Below are 20,991 nucleotides of genomic sequence, written 5' to 3' on the forward strand. Positions count from 1 at the left end.
CACAACCATTGGGGTATCACCCTAGAACAAACTGGAATCTATCTTGTTGATTGTTATTTCTAGAATTATTATTCACAATTCCAATTGATTTTGTCTCGTCAGTTGATCAGACCTCTCCCAACTCTTCTTTTAGTGTATTTGTATGCGGTAATAAGACTGTCGAGCTGAGCTTAGTGCAGTTTTGCTCTGCCTGTCAGCTGTCAGCCTCGGCATATCAGATGGACTCAACGACTGACCCCAGATCCCAGATTCTCAGACTAATCAGTGGACGATGGTTGCAATTGAAACTATACCAACGCTGTGTCTCGTAATCAGTAATTTAGTCTCAGTTGCGCCGAGAAGATGTTCGAGTGGTGGCTTCTTTGTGTGTGCCTTCAGTGGCTTGGTCGCGCGGAGGCCACTGAGCCTGCTGATCCGTTGCTGGCCCTTTCTGCCAAGGACTTCCAGTTGGAGTTTCTGCGAGAGCTCACCGTTCTGGCTGAACAACGGGCTGAGGTGTGTCTCAACGATTACCTGGCCCAGCTGGAACAAGATGCGCAATATGCCAACTACACTGGCGAATTGAGTGCAGTCCGCTCGACAGCCAAGCTCCCGCACAAGGTGACGCTCATAAAGCAGCTCCTAGATGCGAAGCCCCACCAGGAAACGGATCTAGAGCACACCACTGTGCTGCGAAACCTCGTCTTCCTAAACCGCTTGAAGGCCATGTTTAGGGCGAGTAGGGATGCCAGCACTCAGGAGATTCGACAGCTGCGTCTGCATCGCCTTTGCCAGCAATTCGACCATCTGACGCCTCCTCGCAGGACGAGCTTGATCAACGAGCAGACCGTCGGAGCTGCTGTGGAGAAACTGAACCTCACCAGAAGCGGTGACCCAGCCAGTGCCCTGGATCTGAATCAGTTTGGGGCGCAGCTATACGAGAGAGTTAAAAATTCCGGGGCCGAGATTATCGACAACTATCTGCAGATCCTGCGTGGTCTGCTGCAGGACATCATCGATGGCGATCACGCGGATCTGGCCGAAAGCAGTAGCCGGTTGGACAACATGCTGCTTCAGTTGGATGGCATGCTGGCAACGGAGGATTTCTTCGAGAAGCGGCAGAAGGTATACGCTTACCTCGAGCGCCACCTGACCACCGATTACGAGCAGCTGCGGGACTCGGCAGGAGCTGAGCATCATCTTACGGAGCAGCTCCTTGCCCAGCTGAAAGCCAAGGGCTTGGACCTGTTTGTAATTTTCTTGTTCAGCAACTTTGAGTTCCTGGAGAAGGTGCACGAGCACTGGGCCCAGATGCTGCCGCAGGACTCAAGTCTGCTGTTGGACGAGACCACGCGTAAGTTGTACGACCTACAGCAGCTCTACGAGATCTTCAAGCTCGACACGGAGAGCCAAGCCAAGTATGAGGCCTACTCGGATGCCCTGCGCCGACTCCACGAACTGACTGTGGAACAGGGCCAGCGTAACCGCCATATCTTCGAGCTCCTCAGCAACGCTGCCCAGAATGTGGGCAGTGTCACCTTCAACATGATCAAGGCCAAATGCAAAGACTTAATCTGAGAGAATTTATTTGGTTGGAATTTTTCGGTTTATAGTACATTTTAATCATGGGTTCAATGAGAGGTTTTAGTATATTATATAAATACTCTTTGAGCTTTTTATGTTACTTATAAAGTTATGTCTTGAGGTTACAAAAAAGCTGCGAGCTGTATTCATATCAATCATTTACCAAGAGTAAATAAATTTCTTTACTTAAAGAAGACTTTAATATTTTCGTGTCACCAGCTTCAATTGATTGAAACAAAAACTACACACATTTTTCCCTTTTCTGCAACTGTGGTACATATAAAAATAAATCGGCATAGGTAGACCAACGATGATGTCCAGGGCGTAATTATATTTCGTTGTTGCTGTTGCTGGCGGCAGCTTTTAATATCCGCCCGTCGCATCGGATGTCGCTTAAATAGCGTTCCCCCGACCTACGGATTCCTCCCCTTCCCAAGGTCTCTATGTTTCTTTGCTTCCTTTGTCGCATTACGCTGACGGTGCAGTGGCCGTGTCTGTTCCAGAGCTGCTAGTGCTACTTGTTTATCTAATGTTACCTGGGCACCCAGGGAGGGCCCTGGTGATCCTGCTGGGCTGCAAAGCTAATGCCCCTGCTGCCACATAGTTGGCCAAAGCCAGCTAATTAATCGTTGTCGTTGCAGATGATTAGAACTTAAATGAGTTGCCGTTGCAACAGGAGTTGCTGTGGACATGGGATCCGTTAAAGCGAGTTGAGTTAGATTGACGTTGCTGTCTGGATTCAGATTTTAGTTGAATAGCTTTTAATTTGAATAGGTAAATTGCCATTGATTAAGGCATTGAAAAATGTAAACGTTACTTGAGCAAACACTCACTCAGTGTTCACAATCCCCTTTAGCCTTAATTTTTCAATGCACACAAAAATAAATCGAGGGCACAAAAGTCACTCTTTCAGATACTTTTTCCCTCGCAGCCAAGCGATTGCACAACATTTATCACCTTTTATGTAGGAGCGAAAATGCGATGCTGGGCGTTGTTTCCTCTGGGAACAAAGGCAATAACAAGCAACTTTAACAGTAAACACAGAAACAACAATGCAACGAAATGCAATTTCACACTAGGCTAAACCTACCACGTTTCTGCTCCCGTTCTTGAACCCTCGAGGGAGTCGAAGTCGGATCTGATTCGTAGTCGGAACAAACGCTCTGTAGGGCATACAATTTAATTATGATTTATTGGTTTACCGGCCTGTCTGCAGCTCGTGCTCGCATCGAGCTCGAAAATTTTAAGCCAATCGGGTCCACCCCAAATTTATTGACATTTTTCGGCTGACACGACATCAAAAAGTGCCAAAGCCTGCACCCTGTTCTTTATTTCTGAGCTCGCTCATAAATCTTTGGATTCTAAATTAGTCTGATTATGAGAATAAAAGATAACTACGGCAAGTCGAAGATTGCACACCCTTGACAACTTTTCAATATTCATATGGTATATTTAAGCGAAAAGAAATATATTTTAATAAAATTACATAAATATGTAATAAACTAAATCTTATTTGTTTCAATAATCTTTTCTTTAGAAGCACCCTTTCCAGCATTAAAGTCGTCTGATCTAAATTTCAATGCACTCTGAAAGACTATTAAAAGCATCCAACTTGGGAGGGGTTCTATTTATGTATATTTAAATTTATGCTAGCGAAGGGGTAGGAACTATAATCCAGTCATCGCTATATTAATCAAGTTCCTAATCCGTATTTATTTTCGTTTTCGGTTGCAGTCATCAGCGAAGATCCCGAGTTCACAGATGTCATAGAGAACATAACAGTGCCTGCTGGGCGAAATGTCAAGCTGGCTTGTTCGGTCAAGAACCTGGGCTCCTACAAGGTGAGTGAACTTAAATCTGGCGATAAGTATTAATTAGAAGTTATTTAATATTTTTTAAATATAAATACAAACAAGAATTGAAAGAATTAAAGTATTGTTAAAGAAAGCAAGCAAGAAAGCAGTAGGTCAGCATTACTGAAACATTTTAATATTTTATGAAGGTGTGGCTTTTAAGCCAAGAAAGAAAAGACTTTTGCGGGATCATTTTTTTACAGTGTTAAGTTTAAAATTAAAAATAAAATATAAAGCATTGTTTCATAATTCTAAAAAAAAATACGTCATTGAAGACAAATTAATAAAGAGTATGCTAGAAAAAAATTGTCTAAAATGTTAATGAACAGTTTGAACAGTTTGTGTTTAAAGTTTGAATTTGAAATTTTTTTGGGGTGTACGCAGAGATATGCGGTTGAGTGTATATTTTCATCAGAACTTGCAAGGTTGTCTACTAGCCTTTAATGCTCGAGATGGGGTTTCCCTTGTAAAGACCTCTTGCCTTTCGGAATGATCGATTGCACTTGTTATTTTAATATTCCTTTCAATTACTTTTTAGCTGCACTCTGAGATAGCTTCGTATTTTTCCTTAATTGAGATCGCTCATCGAATGGAAGGATCGTTCAGTTTGAACCGTTTCATTTGCATAGATTTCATCCAGTCAATTCTAAACCTTCTACAATACCAAAAACAAAGTACCAAAAGACCTTTCTTTTCTTATAATAAGATAGTGTGTGAGCTGGGAACTAAACACTAAACTAGTGCTAAAATTAATGTTCCTCTGTCACACCGGGAAAGAGTATTTTTTGGAAGGGGCCAAAGAGTGTTTCTACTGGACACTTGCTCAACCACACACTGCTCAATATTCATTGTCTGCTGCATTCTTTTAGGCGCTGCGCTTGATATGCATAGATATCTCTATCGCTCTCCCTCGCCGGCACTCCGTCCCTGTCACTCCGCCGCAGAGTCGGCAATTTAAATTTGCATCCAATTGAATTTCCATAATGTGCGTGCGACCGAAACGTGCATAAATTTCATTTTGACACGACTTGCCGGCTCGCTCCGGCCTTTGTACTTCCAGCCACGTTGTGTGGCTGTGGTGGTGCTCGTAATAATTTTTATGACCCTTAAGTTCGGCATATTCAACCGCCTCCCTGGTCCCTGGGCCGCTCAGCCGCTCAGCCGCTCAGCCGGCCGCCCTTTCATTCATCTCTGGTTTGCTCCTCATTGGCCTCAGGTAAGCTCAAAAGTTAAGCGGCAACAACAACGGGAAGCGCTCGTAGCTGCAATAAAACGTGACTTTGCATGCAAAATAGTTGCGTAGCCGACGGGTAGGACTCCTGCTCTGCTGGTCTCCTGCCGCCACGTTTCATGTCTGTCCTAGGACACAGACAGGTTACTCGGAATTAATTTTATAGCCCACACTGGGGTATGGCAACTATACTGGAAAAGTGGACTTCGATCAAAAAATAATAAGTTTTGAGCTCAATTAAAGTTGTTTAAATTGGAAAGGAAAAATCTTAATTCAAAGGAAACTAGAAAATAATTTTTAGATTAATTATACAAAAAAGAAATAAAAGATTTTCTATTCGGATATATATTTATTTTCTGTGGCCTAGGAACTACATAATCCTTAATGCTTAAAAAGTTCACTCCCTATCTGCGTCTGCACAAATATTTGAGTTGCTTGTAAAATTAACTCGCGTATTTCTCAGACGCTCCTTTTAACACGTTTACGCTTAAATTGTTAATGTTAAGCGAGCAGCTTTTCATTTACCCCCCATCCCCATTCCCTTCCCCATTCCCCTCCCCCCCTCCGATCCACCCAGCGTCGTGTCCTTGTTTGCATTTCAATTTTCAACGCCTACACAAACACAGAGAGAGAGACACACGCAAACACTGAGGCGCACTAACAACAATGCCAGGCCAGTAACATGAGCATAAGTTTAGTTTGTTTATGTTGTTGTTTGTATTGCTTGGGCCCCGCCCCCTCCCACAAAGCCTCAATGTCCCCCAATCCCCTCCTCCTCCACTACTCTACAAAGCATAAACATTTTCAGGCATAATAAAGTGTGTTTATTTTAGCTTCGGCTAAAAGTTTTTTCTAGTTGTTTTCTTTTTAGTTTTGCTTAAAATTTTATGACTTCATTTAGTATTTTATAGGGAAGAGCGGCGGGGTGGGGCCGGAAAGAGTTGTGCCATTACGCAAATTGCAAATTGGCCATTCTGTCTGTCGGCTGCTATCGACTTGGGCCATCAGCATGTGTCTGAGACAAGTGAAGGCATCTGCCCCATGGAAATGAAGATAAATACGAAGGAGATAGTAGCGCTTTCGAAGCGAAAGTCTGCGAAATACAAACACTGCATATAATAGAGTTTGTCTGGACTCTCAAGTGTGACGTCTCCGGCAATATCCGCTTCGAAGGATTGTGGTTTCAAGGCAGCGCTTGAGAGCTTCGGTACGACAGTCAAGGGGAAAAATATGCAACGGTTAGAAATCCGATCTCCGGATAGGCTTTAAAGAAGAAGTTTCCAAGAAAGTGTCCAAAAAAGACTACCACAAAATCATATCTTTGAGATCTATATAATTTAAAACTCGACTTTTGTTAAACAAAACTGGTGGTAGGGACTATAACGAGTAAAAATGTTATAATATTTAGCCACAGGGCTGCTATTTTCCAACTTTATTGTTTTTATGTTAAAAGTAACTTTTAAATTTTAAGAAAACATGCATTAAGATAGATCAATTGACCACGTAGTGTCTTATTAACAAACTGAAGGATAAGTTACTTTCCAGGCTTCAACAAATACTTATGACAATAAAACCAGGCCCTACATTATACTGACCTTTGCTATGGTATGTATATAAAACTGGCACTTTCCAAGATATCCAGAATAATTTGACCGTATATCGTAATGTATTATGGATTGTTATCTTTACTTAAATTCTTTCTTATTGGAACGGCATTTCCTACGGTCTATGTAACTCAAATTAGCCCGAGTTGAGAACTCTGATAGTTATCTTCTAAGCAGTACCTTTGCCATTTCGTTGGCATAACTGGAATTAAATATGCGGAAAATTTTAATGGCATCAGCTGCTGGTGCAGGGAAAAACCTATTAAAAGTCACACCGTCACGTGGCCCCCCAAGAGTCAACTTTGCCTTGACTTTTGTCGGCCTTTTCTCGCCTAGCTGGAAATAATTTGGCCAAAAGCCGCATACTCTCATATAGACAGCGGGGAGGAGTCAGCAGAAGAGGCTCATGCTGATGCTGGCCCTATATGGCTCCTAATTAATTTCAATGAAATGCGCCCAGAGAATGAATCGAAATTGCAAATGCAAAAGAGAGAGAGTTTAGACCGAAATGTTAGCGCTTTAATAAAGGGCTTTAATCCATTGGGAAGTGCATTTATATTGATTTTAAGCTCCTCCTACCTTCGCTTTTCCCTCTGATAAACGTGTTTGCATTAATTCTTCGATTCGATGCTGCCACTGGAAGCTGCCTTGCCAAACTAGCATTTAGACGACTGACTTTTAATATGCCAAGGAGTCAACGGCGCCCAAATATAAAATAAGCAAACTGATGGCGACTTCCCCTCGGCTTTGTCTTCGATCTCCGTTTCTATCCCGGTGTACGTTTTCAATGCAGACATTGAAAAATTAACCGATATCAGTCCACGTTGGCCGACAGTATCCTCCTTCCCGTTGGCGCCCCCTAAAGGATGCTGATAGTGCAGCTCTCTCCCGGCTTGCCGAGGGCTCCGTGACATGGCTCGTAGACTTCGCTACTGAGCCCAGCGACGCCATTACATTTACTGCCAGCGCGTCGGAATTTATCATTGAAATGGCATCGACACAACACATCCCACACTCCGACTCCTTCTTTGCGCCTCGCATTCAGCACGTCTCAGCCGATGCGTTGGGTGCTTAAATTTGCATAAATTGCTTGTTGTTTACCCCCAGGAACGAAAGAACGAAATACGAAATACGAAAAACGACAAGCGAAAAGGGAATATAACCGAAAAACTATAGTCGAGCTGCATAAGTTGGGGCGGGAAGTGTTTGACCCATGACGCACGCTAGCTGCCAAAAGTTTCTGCGGCGACATCTGCCGTCACATGTGCAAAAGTTTCTACCGGAGAGCGGTCGTTAATCCTTCATAGGAATTGATGATGATGGCCCCAAGTTTGGCTAATAAAAGAGATGACAGTTTGTCATCAGCTAAACTAATAAAGGGGGGGTGGGCCCTTGATGAGGCGCCGGCTTTGGGCCGCATCAGCATCTATCACAAGCGATATCCCTATGAAATAAGCTGAATAATTCAATTGGTTTACTTTTCAGGTGGCGTGGATGCATTTCGAGCAATCGGCCATTCTCACCGTGCACAATCATGTGATAACGCGTAATCCGAGGATAAGTGTCACCCACGATAAGCACGACAAGCACCGCACCTGGTTCCTGCACATCAACAATGTCCAGGAGGAGGACAAGGGCAGATACATGTGCCAGATCAATACGGTGACGGCCAAGACCCAATATGGCTTCGTCAAAGTGGTTGGTAAGTCGTGCATGTCCTTTGCATATTTCATTTTATTTGCCAAAACTGTTACAAGGAATTAGCAAGCCCTCTGACTGACAAACCATCCCCTGAGTTGGTTGCGATGAGCAAACAAAACACTTTATTAGGGCAAATGAATGGGAGTCATCGTTAATTTTCTTTTATCTGATTAGTCCGTGAAAGTATCCATTAAATCCATCCATATTGCCAGCATATCTTCATGAGCTCAAGTATGTGTTATGTTTGCTAGTAGCTCTGTTCTTGTTTAACTTTAATAATACGATATACCACCTAATGGGCTTATTCTATAAAAGTATCATTTAAGAGTATGATTAGTTTTCATTTGGACTCAAATTTAGACTCTGGCGTCTGTTTCTTCTACTATGTATTATATTCAATTGAATTCCAAGTTGGCTTTCTAATTTACATAAAGGTTTTATATTTTGGTTCGATTTAAATGCAGATCACTTTTACTTATCATAGAAGATACTTCCTTTCGTGTGAATTCGATTCTCTTTTAACATTTTTAAGATCGTGTTAATATTCTTAGAGAGGCTTAATGCAATATCTTACCAAATCTTTCAATGTGCAAGGAAATGCAAAAATGTTCGAATCGGATTCGCTTTTCAAGTTGACAAATCAACATCATCCGGCTGGCAAACAAGACCGGCAACAGTTCACAGCAGGGAACGGCCTCTGGCAAAGGACGCTGGACGATGGGCGATGGGCGTGCCTTGGGTCCATTCGCATAAATCAGTTTTTGTGGCAAAACTTGAAAAATATGTGCGCAAACAAATGGCATCGGACGATGAAGTGAACTGAAGAGGAGACAGGCTGCCTGGCCGTGCAACAGTTAGGATCCGGAACGGTGGCAACGACACAAGGGAGCAGGAACAGGACCGAATGGAGACACAGACATGGACGCCACATGGAAATGCAAGGAGACATATGCTGCACGTTGTATAATTTCGGTTTAGACTCTGGTTTCTGAAAGCGCCGACTGGACAAATTTGGGCATCGTGACTGTTGGATGCCCATTATGAAGTTAATGTTTGAATTTGAATTTAGAAAAATCGATGACTTTCAAAATTATGGATAGTAAATTTAATGTTTATTAATTTCGTATATTTATTATATTGTGATAATTACTTATCATCATCTGTCGGTTGTCTGTTTTTTTTATAAGGATCTCAGGAACTCCAAAACTCTCAAAAAGAAAATACATCTTCAATGCTTATTGTTATTCCTTTTATATATGTAAATTATATTAAATGTGATGTGATAATTACTTGTCCATCATCTTTTGGTAGTCTGTTATGGTATAAGGATCTCAGGAACTCCAAATCTCTAAAAAAGAAGTCAATCATCAATTCTTATTGAGAGGCTAAACTTATAGCTATTATATAGAATATATTTCCCACAATTCACCTTATTTTTTTTAAAAGTAAATATATTTTAAAGTAAATATATTTTTTTGTATTGTAAATTCTTTTTTTTATTTTGAAATGACCTCGGTAATCAAGAATGATTTCAGTAATTAAAAAAACATTATTTTAAGCGGCTGATGCCTACAGCCAAACAGGTCATATCCCTTTATACCTCTTAACACTTTACCAGGTATAAAAATGGCTGCGGCATATTTTAAAACATTTTTTCTTGCCTTCCACATATTCGTTGCTCGTTTTGTTGCCTTTGACCAGGGCGACCAGAGCTGTCATAGTGGCATTTTTTATGCCTTCCTCCTGGCAAATTTGCCTAGCATTTTTGCTGGTCCAGGACTTTTGCCACGGGTGTAGCCATCCTGCGTATCTCCACGACTGCCTCTGTGTGTGAGATAACCGAAATCTGGATGTGTGTGGGGAGGGGGGTTAAGAATTGCAAAAATGGCGACAACGTTGCACAAAAAAAGGGGAAAACAGGAAGAAAAAATCGTGGAAACAGTTGCCGCCGCTCTGGTCACGCCACATCAAATTGCCAGGACGCGTGGTGCGTGTGAGGCGTGTTATTTGAGCGTTTTATAACACTGAGGCGTGCTTAACGGCTTTTTAAAAAGTGCTATCCGAGCGCAGCAAAGGCAAACCCAACAGATGAAATCCCACAAAAAAAAATAGGGGAATACAATTATGGAAGGTGCAAGGTGTTGCAAGTAAGGCTGCAACATTTTAGACCTCAAAACTTTCACAGTTCAAAAAGCAAAGAAAAGGAACCAAAAGAGTTTTATATGTGAAGGGAGACCATATATTGCAAATGAATTTAGCATACATAAAAAATCCAATTAGAGGAGAAATATGAAATGGTGTGAAATATAAATCGACAGTCAATATAACTAAACTAAAGCCAGCTAAAAACCAGAACAACAAAAAAGAAATGTAACATAAACGTAATTACATTACACAACAAAAACATAATGAAATTAAAATGTTTCATTTGTCAACCAGATAGATACATACATATATACAAGTACGTTAAAACAAAGCCAAAATCGCTGTCAGACAAATGAGTAAATAAATAAATACGTTTTTGGGTGTGCCGGTACAACATTTGTGAATTTAATTTGCTGACTCAAATTCAAAGCGCGGAGTGCGCCAAATGGAATAAAATGCACAGAGACAACTCGGAGGGCACAGCGAATTTGTGGCTTGAGTATGCAAAAACAAACATTAAATGCGCCTGAATTTATGAGCCACGCACACAAAATGCATTTAAATTTGCCAGCGTGCTGGCTGCCTGCTGTTGTCGCTCCAACGGCCACCAGTTACCCGATGCGAACTGGGCACAGGAGTGAGCCCAGGGCACAGCCCATTGCCCTCCTCCAACGCCACCGTCCACCGAAATGACCGCACATTGCACCAGCGAGAGAAGCAGCCACACCAAAGTGCAGCATGCAGTATGCAACTGAAGCAAAACAGCAAACACCGACTGTCACACCAACAATTACGAGCTGGACGAAGAAGAGGACACCCAGCAAGGACTATGACTGCGACAGGGACTGGGACTGGAACTGGGACAGGTTTCAGCCCGGTTGGCGCATAATTTCTCATCTCTGCTCTACTCATATAATGAGGCAATTTATTAAATTCAATTATTTCGTTGACATTGGTGTAAAGCAGGAGCAGAGCCAAGGGGTAACAGTACTATATTTGGTCCGCGTGCCGACTAAATACATTTAATTTTTAATTAAAAACGAAATGATACACTTAGTATCTAACGCCCCTTTTCGTTTCGGAATCCGCATTAAGTGAAGGGCGAATTTTGTAGCAAAATTTCACAGTAATCGAAATACCCAAGTCCTTTAAAACAATTGATTTTTTACCCTTGCAGCGTATTATAATTTCAGTCCGAAGCGTTTTACATAAGTAAGGAGCCATTTCCGACCCTATGAAGTATATATATTCTTGATCAGCATCGACTGGTGATTCGATTAAGACATGTCTGGAAGAAAAAAAAAATTTAGAAATTTTTTCAAAACTTGGAAATTTTATAAGGGGTTACATCATTAAAATTGTCAAAATTTGGAAAAAAAAAAATAAATTGTTTAAATTTTAAAAATCAAAATGCAGATTTGTAAACCCTATAAAAACTATCAAAGAACTGCTTTCCGAATTAAAATTAATGCATTTTTAGCTTAGTTATGATTTATGAAAAATTTTGATTGTACTTCGAAAACATGTTTCTTTGCTTTGGCTTTTCGCAGTCAGCTTTATTTCATTCCAATAAAGTAAAATTTAATTTACTTCTTTAAATTTATACTATCTATACTTATTTCATTAAGTACAAAATTAAGAGCAACTTCAAATGAAGCTAACTTTGAGAATTCTTTCCATTAGCTACGAGATCATGGTATCGAATGTGCAATCGATCAAGCTCTTCGGTCTTGACTTTTATTAAAAAAAATTCTATTCATTTGTTTTATTTGTTTGTCGATTTTTTTTTCAATGTTTTAAAATTTATTGTTTAAGAATTGGTTGAAAAAAAAATTTATATTACTTTTGGCAATAATTGATTAAAATATGTGTAGTCTAGTATACTAAATCGATATTTTTAAATGTTAATTTTTTTGGGTAAATCAAAGCTTTTAAAATATCGGAACTAAGCTGAAAATGCATTAATTTCAATTCTGATAGATTTGCTGCTCTGGTTTTAATAGGGCAAACATTTCTGCATACTAAGTTTTAAAATTTTAAAAAAGTAATTTTTTTGTCAAATTTGACAATTTTAACTTATAAAATTTTCAAATATTGAACAAATTTCAAAAATTTAGTTTTCCTCCGGACATGGCTAAATCGAATCGCCAGCTGATGCTGATCAATAATGTATATGGAATATACGGTCTAAAATGACTCCTTTACTAAGTTGCAAGCTTTGGACTTAAACTATAATACCCTGATAGGCTATAAAAATATTAGTATTGTCGCTCTTAAAAGAATGTTATGACTACGACATTTGTTGGAAAAATACCATACTTTTGTATTTTATTAATATTAAATATAATATAGGTGCGAATATCTCTGTACCTACATTCATTGATTATTTATTTATTAAAGCTATAGCCTCAAATACAACATTTGGGATCTATTAGGAAACTGTATGGTTAAAGCTACATTGATAATGCATTATTCAAAGTATATTGAGGGTTAAAGTATATTTAGGTGATAACTTACGCTCAAATATTATTTTACCTTTTTTAAAAAGAAAAAGATTCTCGGTTAACCTTGAACTTACTGATAAGCTGTCGATATGAATAAATTTCCGCACATTAGGGGACTGATAGTCACGTAGTTTCCGGCGGGTGGCAAAAAGAAACAAAAACAAGAAACTTCGGCACGCCGAATTTTATATACCCTTGCAGATAGAACTTCTATGACTTGGAATCTTAACAATATAAATTATATTTATTTGTGTTAAAAAAAAAATGAAGTAATACCTGCTTTCATTTCATTCACCTATACATATTATATTTGCAGTTTTACATTCGCAGATTTGCATTTTTCCTCTACATCAAACAATCGTTTGTATGGCGCCTATATAACATAGTCGTCCGATTTTCATGAAATTTGACACAAAATTTAAGACTAATACAAAATGGATATACCTCAAGTTTGATGAAAATCAGCTGAAAACTGAAAAAGTTATAAATTTAATTGTATTAATTTCTCGATCGTTCCTATGGGAGCTATATGATATATTGGTCCGATTTTCATAAAATTTTATGCAAAATTGTAGAGTATAGTAGAATGGCTATATCTCAAATTTGATCCAATTCTATTGAAAACTGAAAAAGTTAAAAATTTTTTTGTAAAAATTTTCCGATCATTCCTATGGCAGCTATATGATATAGTCGCCCGATCCGGCCCGTTCCTACATATATACGAGTGAGAGTATATGGAAGGCTAACTACAAAGTTTTATTCAGATAACTTCAAAACTGAGAGACTAGTTTGCGTAGAAACGGACAGACGGACAGACGGACAGAAGGACAGACGGGCAGACGGACATGGCTAGATCGACTCGGCTGTTGATCCTGATCAAGAATATATATACTTTATATAGTCGTAGGTGCCTCCTTCACTGCGTTGCAAACTTCTGACTGAAATTATAATACCCTGCAAGGGTATAAAAAAAACAACTTAAAATAACAATTTTGCTTACGGACACGGCAATTAAATTTAACGCGATAATGGAGCAAAATAATGGATAAAGTTTAGCGCGTCCACACGTGTGAAGGACAATTAGAAGGTGCGACAAGCCGGATGCATCCATCTAAGGAGTAGGTAATAAGCTTAAGGAAATCCGTGTCCAACCTTCGGCTGTGTACTTGCACTACTAATTATATTTTTCCATAACGATTCACATGAAAAAAGTTTTGTGCTGTTGGGAAAAACTTTCCGTGCTGTCGCCAGCTGCAAAAATATCAATAAAGAAACTAATATGTCAAAACTAGGGGACAACAGCTGCTAGATGGCCGTGTCTTTCCTACCATGTCCTGCGATTAGCACATCAAGCGTTTATTAATAGCACGACGAAAAAAGCGTCCTGGGCCAAAGTTTTTGGTCATTATTGGGAAAAATAAAAGAAAGGTATAAAGACCAAAGTTTTTAGAAGTTTCCTCTTTTAATTATACCCGTTTTCCATTAGCTTTGTATAGTTCTGGGCTACAAAAAGTTGATAAAGCGAGAAAGATACATATTTGTAGGGGCCAAGATCAAATGGGGATATTAAAGCTTGACAATTAGGTCGAGTTTCAGGATGCACTGATCCGTGGAATATCTATCTGGCTTTAACCAGTCCATGTCTGCGGCAAGTCAGGCACTGCATTGATTAGGTGTCGAGTTGAGGAAGAATGGAGATGGAGACAGGAGCCGTCAGTGCCCAGACTGCTGCGACACTAATCGCCTGGGCTACGTGACTCACATCGACCGGGCAGGCTTTGACCCACCGAAAGAAATCGCCGGCGATGAGTTTTGATTGCAGACAGCGTTAGGAATATAAAATGAGGCCCGAAGCCTGAGACAACTGCAGTTGATACCAGCCAGCCAGTCATCCGTCCATATGTTCCCACTCTTAAGTTCCGGCATTCCGGCATTGTGACTTTCTGATTTGCATAGATTTTTCATTACAGATTCGCCTTCGTTTTTGGGGCCTGTGGAAAAAGGAAAAGGGTTTCCTCGACAATTGAAAGATATGGTCAGGGAAAGCGAACGCGGCACGAGTGAGGGGAAAAAATAAGACTGATGACAATTTGATGAAGGTTGCCGCATCGATTTTTGAATTAACAAACTCTCTCTGCCTTGCGTCAAGGGGTGGTGGTTCTGAGCCAGAACCTGTTCGCAAAGCTAATTAGGCTTAAAATAAAGTTGAGGAGTAGTAACTTTGTCGGGAACCGAATCTTACTCGAGTGTCAGCGCATCGGAGTCAACAATGCGTGAAATACTCTATTCCATCCACTAGCGAGATATACCGACATAACGATGTCATTGAAATGGATTTCTTTCTCTTTATTTTGCAACCCTAAAATAATTTTGTTTTCCTCGACAGTGTGTACGAATTTCTTCCCCGCGAATAAAGATTTTCGATTCGTTTTCCGCTTTCTTGGCAACCACAATTGCTAAGAAAAAGTGGAACATTTTACTTTCTTACCTTTGGCATTTGAATCAAGCCAGAGGTTTTTGGTTGGGTAAGAAATATATAATGCCACAGCGTATCCCCTCTTGTCCTCCTCCCAGTGCCACCCAACATAGACGACGCCCTGACCTCCAGTGACGTCATAGTGCGCGAGGGCGATAACGTGACGCTGCGCTGCAAGGCGAAAGGCAGCCCAGAGCCAAGCATCAAGTGGAAGCGGGATGACGGTAACAAAATAGTTATCAACAAGACACTCGAGGGTAAGTCCCCATCCCTATTGCAACTCCTAGGTGTCCGACTAACCTGCACCCTAATCCCAATCTTCACCATTTCATTTGCATGTGCAGTGAGTGACTTGGAGACGGACTCGCTTGAATTGGAGCGGATCTCGCGTTTGCACATGGGTGCCTACTTGTGCATAGCCTCGAACGGAGTTCCTCCCAGCGTGTCCAAGCGCATCAAAGTCAGCGTAGACTGTGAGTTTATATACCCTGTTATTTCTGTATAATATTGTATAGTATGACCCACTTTTCGGTATCCTTTCAGTCTCGCCGATGGTCTGGATCCCGCATCAACTGGTCGGCATACCCATGGGATTCAACATCACCCTGGAGTGTTTCATCGAGGCAAACCCCACCTCGCTCAACTATTGGACCCGCGAAAATGAGCAAATGATCACTGAGTCATCGAAGTACAAGTAAGTAATGCACACCGGCTATTGTAATCGTGCCCCATTTGGGGGGTTTGGGTTATTCCTTATCAGGACTTGCTTAACCCCGGCATACAGTATTCGACTGATAGAGCGCGAATCTCTGCGAGTCAGTCGCTGAATTCTAGATTCACAATTCAGTTGACTGCCAGTTATGGAGTGGATTATCTGTCTTTTGTTTTTTGCGAGTGCTTCTATAGCTGCGAATGAGACGGTGATCGGCGCAAACACTCGCCTGCTGAACAACATTCTCAGCTATGTTGATGAGGGAGAAGACGCCTGCAGTAATTACTTCCAGCATGCGTGCGGCAAGTACGCGGCTCGGCACATAGATGACCCCTTCACTGAAATCACCCAGATGCTCGACCACAAAGTCAACCAAAATCTGCTCCAGCTAATGGACGAACTGGAGAGAAGCTCACGGATGCCCGGCTTTAACGAGGGCACTGTTGAGGCAAAGGCCCTACGTTTTTACCTCACCTGCCGCGATGCTCCGGCCAGCACGCGCAATATCTCGCACTATCTGCGACTGGCACCTCCAGCCGATGGACTAGCGTGGCCTCAATTCAGCCCCAGAGGCACGGTTTGGCCCAAGGATCAGTTCAAGTGGATGGAGACCCTGGCACATCTTCACCGTTACGGCCTCAGAAACGTGCTAATTAACGTTCTGATCATACCAAGACTTGAAAACAGAGAGGAGATTGTCGTCGACATTAGCATGCCGCTCTTTGAGTCGCAGCATCTAAATGGGTTTACCGAAATCGTTGCTATGCTCCGTATGATGGGTGTTAAGCCTAAAGGCTCCTTAGCACAGGCGATTAAGATAAGGCGACTAGAGTCGGCTGTTAAAATCTTAACGGAAGCTGACGAAGACCCTGACATCCAGCTTATGACTGTACATCAGTTAGAGCGCAGAAATGGCCACGTCTGGCGCAAATTTATAGAGACAGTAGTAGGTCACACCATTCCCAATGACTTGCGTGTGCAGTTCCAGAACTTGGACTATTTCAGCGCCCTCAATCGCCTAATGGAGTCATCGGACGCCGAGGTGGTGGTTAACTATATAATGTCCCGCTTTGTGCTCCACCTGCTGGAAGATACAATGGAGAGCGCAGAGCCCATTCAATGTATAATGGATCTGCGGCGCAATATGAATCTGGCCACTAATCTATTCTATAAAGAGCGATTTCTCCAGCCCCAAGCTTTGCAGCGAAACACATTGGAGGTCGAGAAGATCATCAACCAACTGAGTCGCCAGTTCCTATTGCAGATCGAGCGCAATCGGCTTGGATTGACCCCCAGGCAGCGCAGGATGGTCACCCGGAAGGTTCAGTCCATCTCCCTTAATATTGGCAATCTGCCAAAGAATCTGGATCATCAAAGCTTCGTCAGTCAGTTCTATGACGAATTGGAAATATCAACAGGTGATTTGGATTACAACCGGGAGCACCTAAAGTTGCTGCGGTTCCGCACTCGAAAGGAAATGGCACAACTTAGTCATTCTGCGCCGAGTGTAGGAGAATATTTCTACATGGCCGAGTCCAATTCGGCCATGAGCTCAGGCCCAATGTTCATGATGCGCCAGAATGTGATCATAGTGCCGCACGGTATTCTGCAGGAGCCGTTCTTCTTACCCGATAGTCACGATGTGTTCAAGTACAGTCTTCTGGGATTCGTTCTCGCCCACGAGCTGATGCACGCCGTCGACGGCACTGGAATCTTGATCGATAGCCATGGTAACCACTTTGAAATGGGCGGTGAGATCCTTAGCTCATCGCGCTTCGAAGAAGGCTTGGAGTGCATGAATCGGAATAAGACGCAGTACCTCGACGAACGAGTAGCAGACATATCCGGCTTAAGTCTGGCATACGCTACTTATTTTGATAACGTCAACAACCAGAGCCGACTAGACTTCACCAACAAGTCACAGGAGCAACTTTTCTTCCTCAATCTGGCGCAGTTCTTCTGCGGAGATGTCGCCGCCTCAAACTTTGTGGGTCACGATAACGATGAGATGCGTTTGCAGCAGCTGTTGAATGGCTTTCAACCCTTCGACAGGGCGTTTGGATGTCGCAGGGATCAGACTCCGGTCGAAAAGTGCCAGCTGTGGTGAATCCAGCTGTGAGCAATCCAACATTTTGAAATTCTAACTCGTTTGAAGTCACTGCATTAGTTTCGTTGTTTTACACATTTATTTGTTTTTCAATTTTGTACCATATTCAACACAGAACCTTTTGCTTAGCCTTCTAAATACATGACGTTACATTCCCTTTACTCACATTTACATTTACCGTCAATGGGCAATGGCAGTTGTGTCAAAGATCGAACCCCTCCATCTTTCGATATATCAATTTATAGGAACATTCATGTCCGGCAGAGGTATCATAATTGTTTCCAGGAATTTGTGACCCTATATCAAATATATTTCGGCTTAACTTCAACAGCCTTTGAGCTTTCTATGTACAATTTTCTAATTAGTATAATAGGGCCATAAAGGAAGATTAATAAAATGGCGTTGAAGCGATCGATCAATTTCAATAACAATATGAGAAACTCGGGGAAATCTTATGTTATACATGCGTCGATTTGTATTGCTTAAAAGCAGAATAAATGTTCCCGAAATTTACTTCTGTTCTGGAATTGTCACTAAGCTTAAAGCTTGAATCCGTTGAGATTTAAGAGCCTTACCAGAGTCGACACCGGTGGCTGGCCTGCATCTTGGCCTTCTTCTCGCACCCAAACTCCCTCGAGAACTCCTCAAAGTTGGCCAGTGTCTGCATCACTCGTAGCTCATCGGCGGCGTGCTCCAAATGTGCCTGCGACTGTGACCGAAGACTGGAGACAGGCGTCCGTCCGCAGAAGAACTGGGCGAAGCTAATGAAGAATAGCTGCCGCTGGCTAAACTGCGGTACCAAGGGATCCCTCGGCTCCCTCTGATCCGCCCGCACGCCGAAGAATGTTTCATAGGCAAGCCGCAGGGCCGCAAAGTCAGCCAGTTTCTCGTCGAGCCACTTGGAGCCGGTTGCCATCTGCTGCTGCATGCAGTTGAGCCCCTGACGGAATTGCTTGCTCGCCCCGATCTCCTCCACGGGGCCCATGATGTTGCCGAGGTCATCGTAATCGATTCCCGACATGTCAAAGCCATGAGCCATCTCGTGGGCCAGGGCGAACCCCAACACGGCGTGCTGCTGCAGTGAACTGATGTTTCGGTGCCACACCGGCAGCTGAAGCAGTCCGTGTGGCACCAGAACCAGGTTGCGTGGCCTCACATACAGGGGCGACGAGTTACTGGCGTCCCAGCTCTCTGCCAGGTAGCTTACGCTTCCTCTGGTCGAATTCGTTAAGTTTGTGGAGGTCATCGAGAGCAGGTCGTAGTTGGCCACCACTCGCTGGCGGAGCAACTCCAGCTGGTTCCCATAGAAGTTGTGATCACTCAGCTCGAGGTGGGCGTAATACTGCTCGACGTTCTCCTGCTCATCCAATTGGACAAATCCCAGTTGCAGGCGCATGGCACGTATCTTATGCTGCAGAATGTGCACCAGGGGAGGCGACAGTCGAAGTCGGTTCTCGGCCAGGGTTTGGCCAAACCGCCGCTTTAGTCGACGAAACAAAGCGCGAATCTCTGGCTCAGAGTCCGGATCGAAGAAACGCTGGCTTATTAGCCAGCTACTTGCCAGGGGCATAGCCCTTCGCAGGCTGGAGACGCACTCTCTCCGCGAGATCTCCGCCGGGCCTTGAGTTTTGAGGAACGCAAGCCACTTGAGCATGATATAGCTGCAGACCGTGTCCGGCGTTTGGGCCTCAACCAGTTCGCTTAGTGCCCTTAAGTAGGGTATGTTCTCGATGATCAACGTGGAGCGCAGATCCAACTCGGCGTCATCGCGCACTTGTCGCATGAAGGACAGCCAGCGGAGTTGCGGAAGATAGGTGGCCAGGTAGCCCAGTTGCATTTCTCGCGGTCCCTCGTCATCGTCCAGATCCTGCAGGCGGTGCAACTTGTGCTCGAAGTCGTCCACCAGGCGGGCTAGGGCATTCGCAGCCCGCTTTGTCTGACCAATGTCCAGCAGAAGCTCGATTATGGCACCCTCCCCCATGGGGAGTGTCTCCTGGCGACTCGGTTTGTTCACGTAGAGGCTGTAGGAGCGTGAGTCATCCCACCGCGGTAGGACATCCATGCGCAGCAGTGCCCCATTCAGGCCATGAAGCCGCAGTCTTCCCATTGTCGTTATCCAGTCGAAGTTGTCGGGCCGCCAGCCTCGACCCACCGATGGCCAATGGGTCAGGTTGGAGGGCTGCAGCAGCACCAGATACTTCTTCAGGTTGTATGGCTTGAGCCGTTTGCAGGAGCGATAGTAAAGACGCATCAGCTCCAGAACCATAGAGTCTCCCTCAATGGAGCTGCCGTTGCTGCGCCGCAGCAGGAGTTCCAGGCGTCGATTCAGTGAGCTGTCAATCCCCTCCAAAATATCCGTCGGCAGCAATTGCTCCTGGTATCTCTCCCGCTCGCGGTCCCTGTCCCGCTCCCTTTCGCGCGGAAAGTTCTGCTCCTCTTGCTGGATCTGCCAATTGCCACAGGCATATTGGTAGAAATTCTCGCAGGGACGCGCCCTAGTATCCATGTAGCTCTGCAACTGGGTGGCCAGCATTTGCTGGATGCTCTGGGGCGGTCGTATCTGGCGGCAGGCGGTGGGCGTGGTGCGCCAGGCCAGCGAAAAGAGAAGCCAAGCCGCCAAGCTGAGCCTCAGCATGATGGTTCCGACTGTGACAAATTACAACTGGCCAGACACTAAGCCGCCTGGATCGCGGAGACTACGGACTAGAGCAAGCCCCCGTTGCCTGTCAGTCTTCATCGTGGAATCCGCACGTCGCACACTAGTTCAAGTAATCCGATTTATGGCATAGGAACTTTATGCAAAACAGCCCGAACAACTTTATGTTATTTTTATTTTCCATTAAAATGAAGAATTTATTTCTGGAACTGTTCTTAGCTAAAGAAATAATATCCTTATAAGATAGAAATGTTTTTAATTACAGTCCATAGTCCCTAGTATATTATCGTTTCTCTTAGTTAGAATATATAATTAACAACTTAAGCTTATGAAATAGCACTTGAAGCCACTGTGCTCGGCTTGCCAGGTCGCATTCTGATTAGCCTTAAGTGGGTGCTTATCAGTTTCACCTTGGCCTTGATTCCCGATTGCCGCTCAT

At 43.1% G+C, this 20,991-nt stretch overlaps 4 protein-coding genes across 5 annotated transcripts in view; 3 read left to right on the top strand and 1 right to left on the bottom strand.

Annotated features, from left to right (window-relative positions):
* Positions 1 to 20,991, top strand: part of DIP-epsilon (Dpr-interacting protein epsilon) — a 45,365-nt gene that overhangs the window by 21,294 nt on the left and 3,080 nt on the right. The window contains exons 1-6 of one of the 2 annotated variants that reach the window (XM_086841121.1): positions 2,243 to 3,223; positions 3,298 to 3,404; positions 7,737 to 7,953; positions 15,176 to 15,334; positions 15,422 to 15,550; positions 15,621 to 15,771. In XM_086841121.1, the coding sequence (XP_086697247.1) occupies positions 7,746 to 7,953; positions 15,176 to 15,334; positions 15,422 to 15,550; positions 15,621 to 15,771 (647 nt within the window). In that variant the 5' untranslated portion in view covers positions 2,243 to 3,223; positions 3,298 to 3,404; positions 7,737 to 7,745. Of the gene's footprint in view, positions 1 to 2,242; positions 3,224 to 3,297; positions 3,405 to 7,736; positions 7,954 to 15,175; positions 15,335 to 15,421; positions 15,551 to 15,620; positions 15,772 to 20,991 lie in introns of those variants that run through there. The other variant, XM_020954763.2, reaches the window with a different exon arrangement.
* LOC110185762 (uncharacterized) lies at positions 188 to 1,757 on the top strand. Its single transcript, XM_020954764.2, has one exon. It carries the CDS (start codon positions 343 to 345, stop codon positions 1,555 to 1,557), a length of 1,215 nt encoding a protein of 404 aa, XP_020810423.1. The 5' UTR covers positions 188 to 342; the 3' UTR covers positions 1,558 to 1,757.
* Positions 15,892 to 18,321, top strand: Nepl6 (Neprilysin-like 6). The gene has a single exon (XM_020954469.2). The coding sequence runs from the start codon at positions 15,938 to 15,940 to the stop codon at positions 17,894 to 17,896; it is 1,959 nt and encodes a 652-aa protein (XP_020810128.2). The 5' UTR covers positions 15,892 to 15,937; the 3' UTR covers positions 17,897 to 18,321.
* Nepl5 (Neprilysin-like 5) lies at positions 17,957 to 20,755 on the bottom strand. The gene has a single exon (XM_020954762.2). The coding sequence runs from the start codon at positions 20,529 to 20,531 to the stop codon at positions 18,468 to 18,470; it is 2,064 nt and encodes a 687-aa protein (XP_020810421.2). The 5' UTR covers positions 20,532 to 20,755; the 3' UTR covers positions 17,957 to 18,467.

This window comes from Drosophila serrata, unplaced genomic scaffold (assembly GCF_035046125.1).
Source record: "Drosophila serrata isolate PLE 108 unplaced genomic scaffold, ASM3504612v1 contig_100, whole genome shotgun sequence".
In the NCBI taxonomy this organism is placed as follows: Eukaryota; Metazoa; Arthropoda; class Insecta; order Diptera; family Drosophilidae; genus Drosophila; species Drosophila serrata.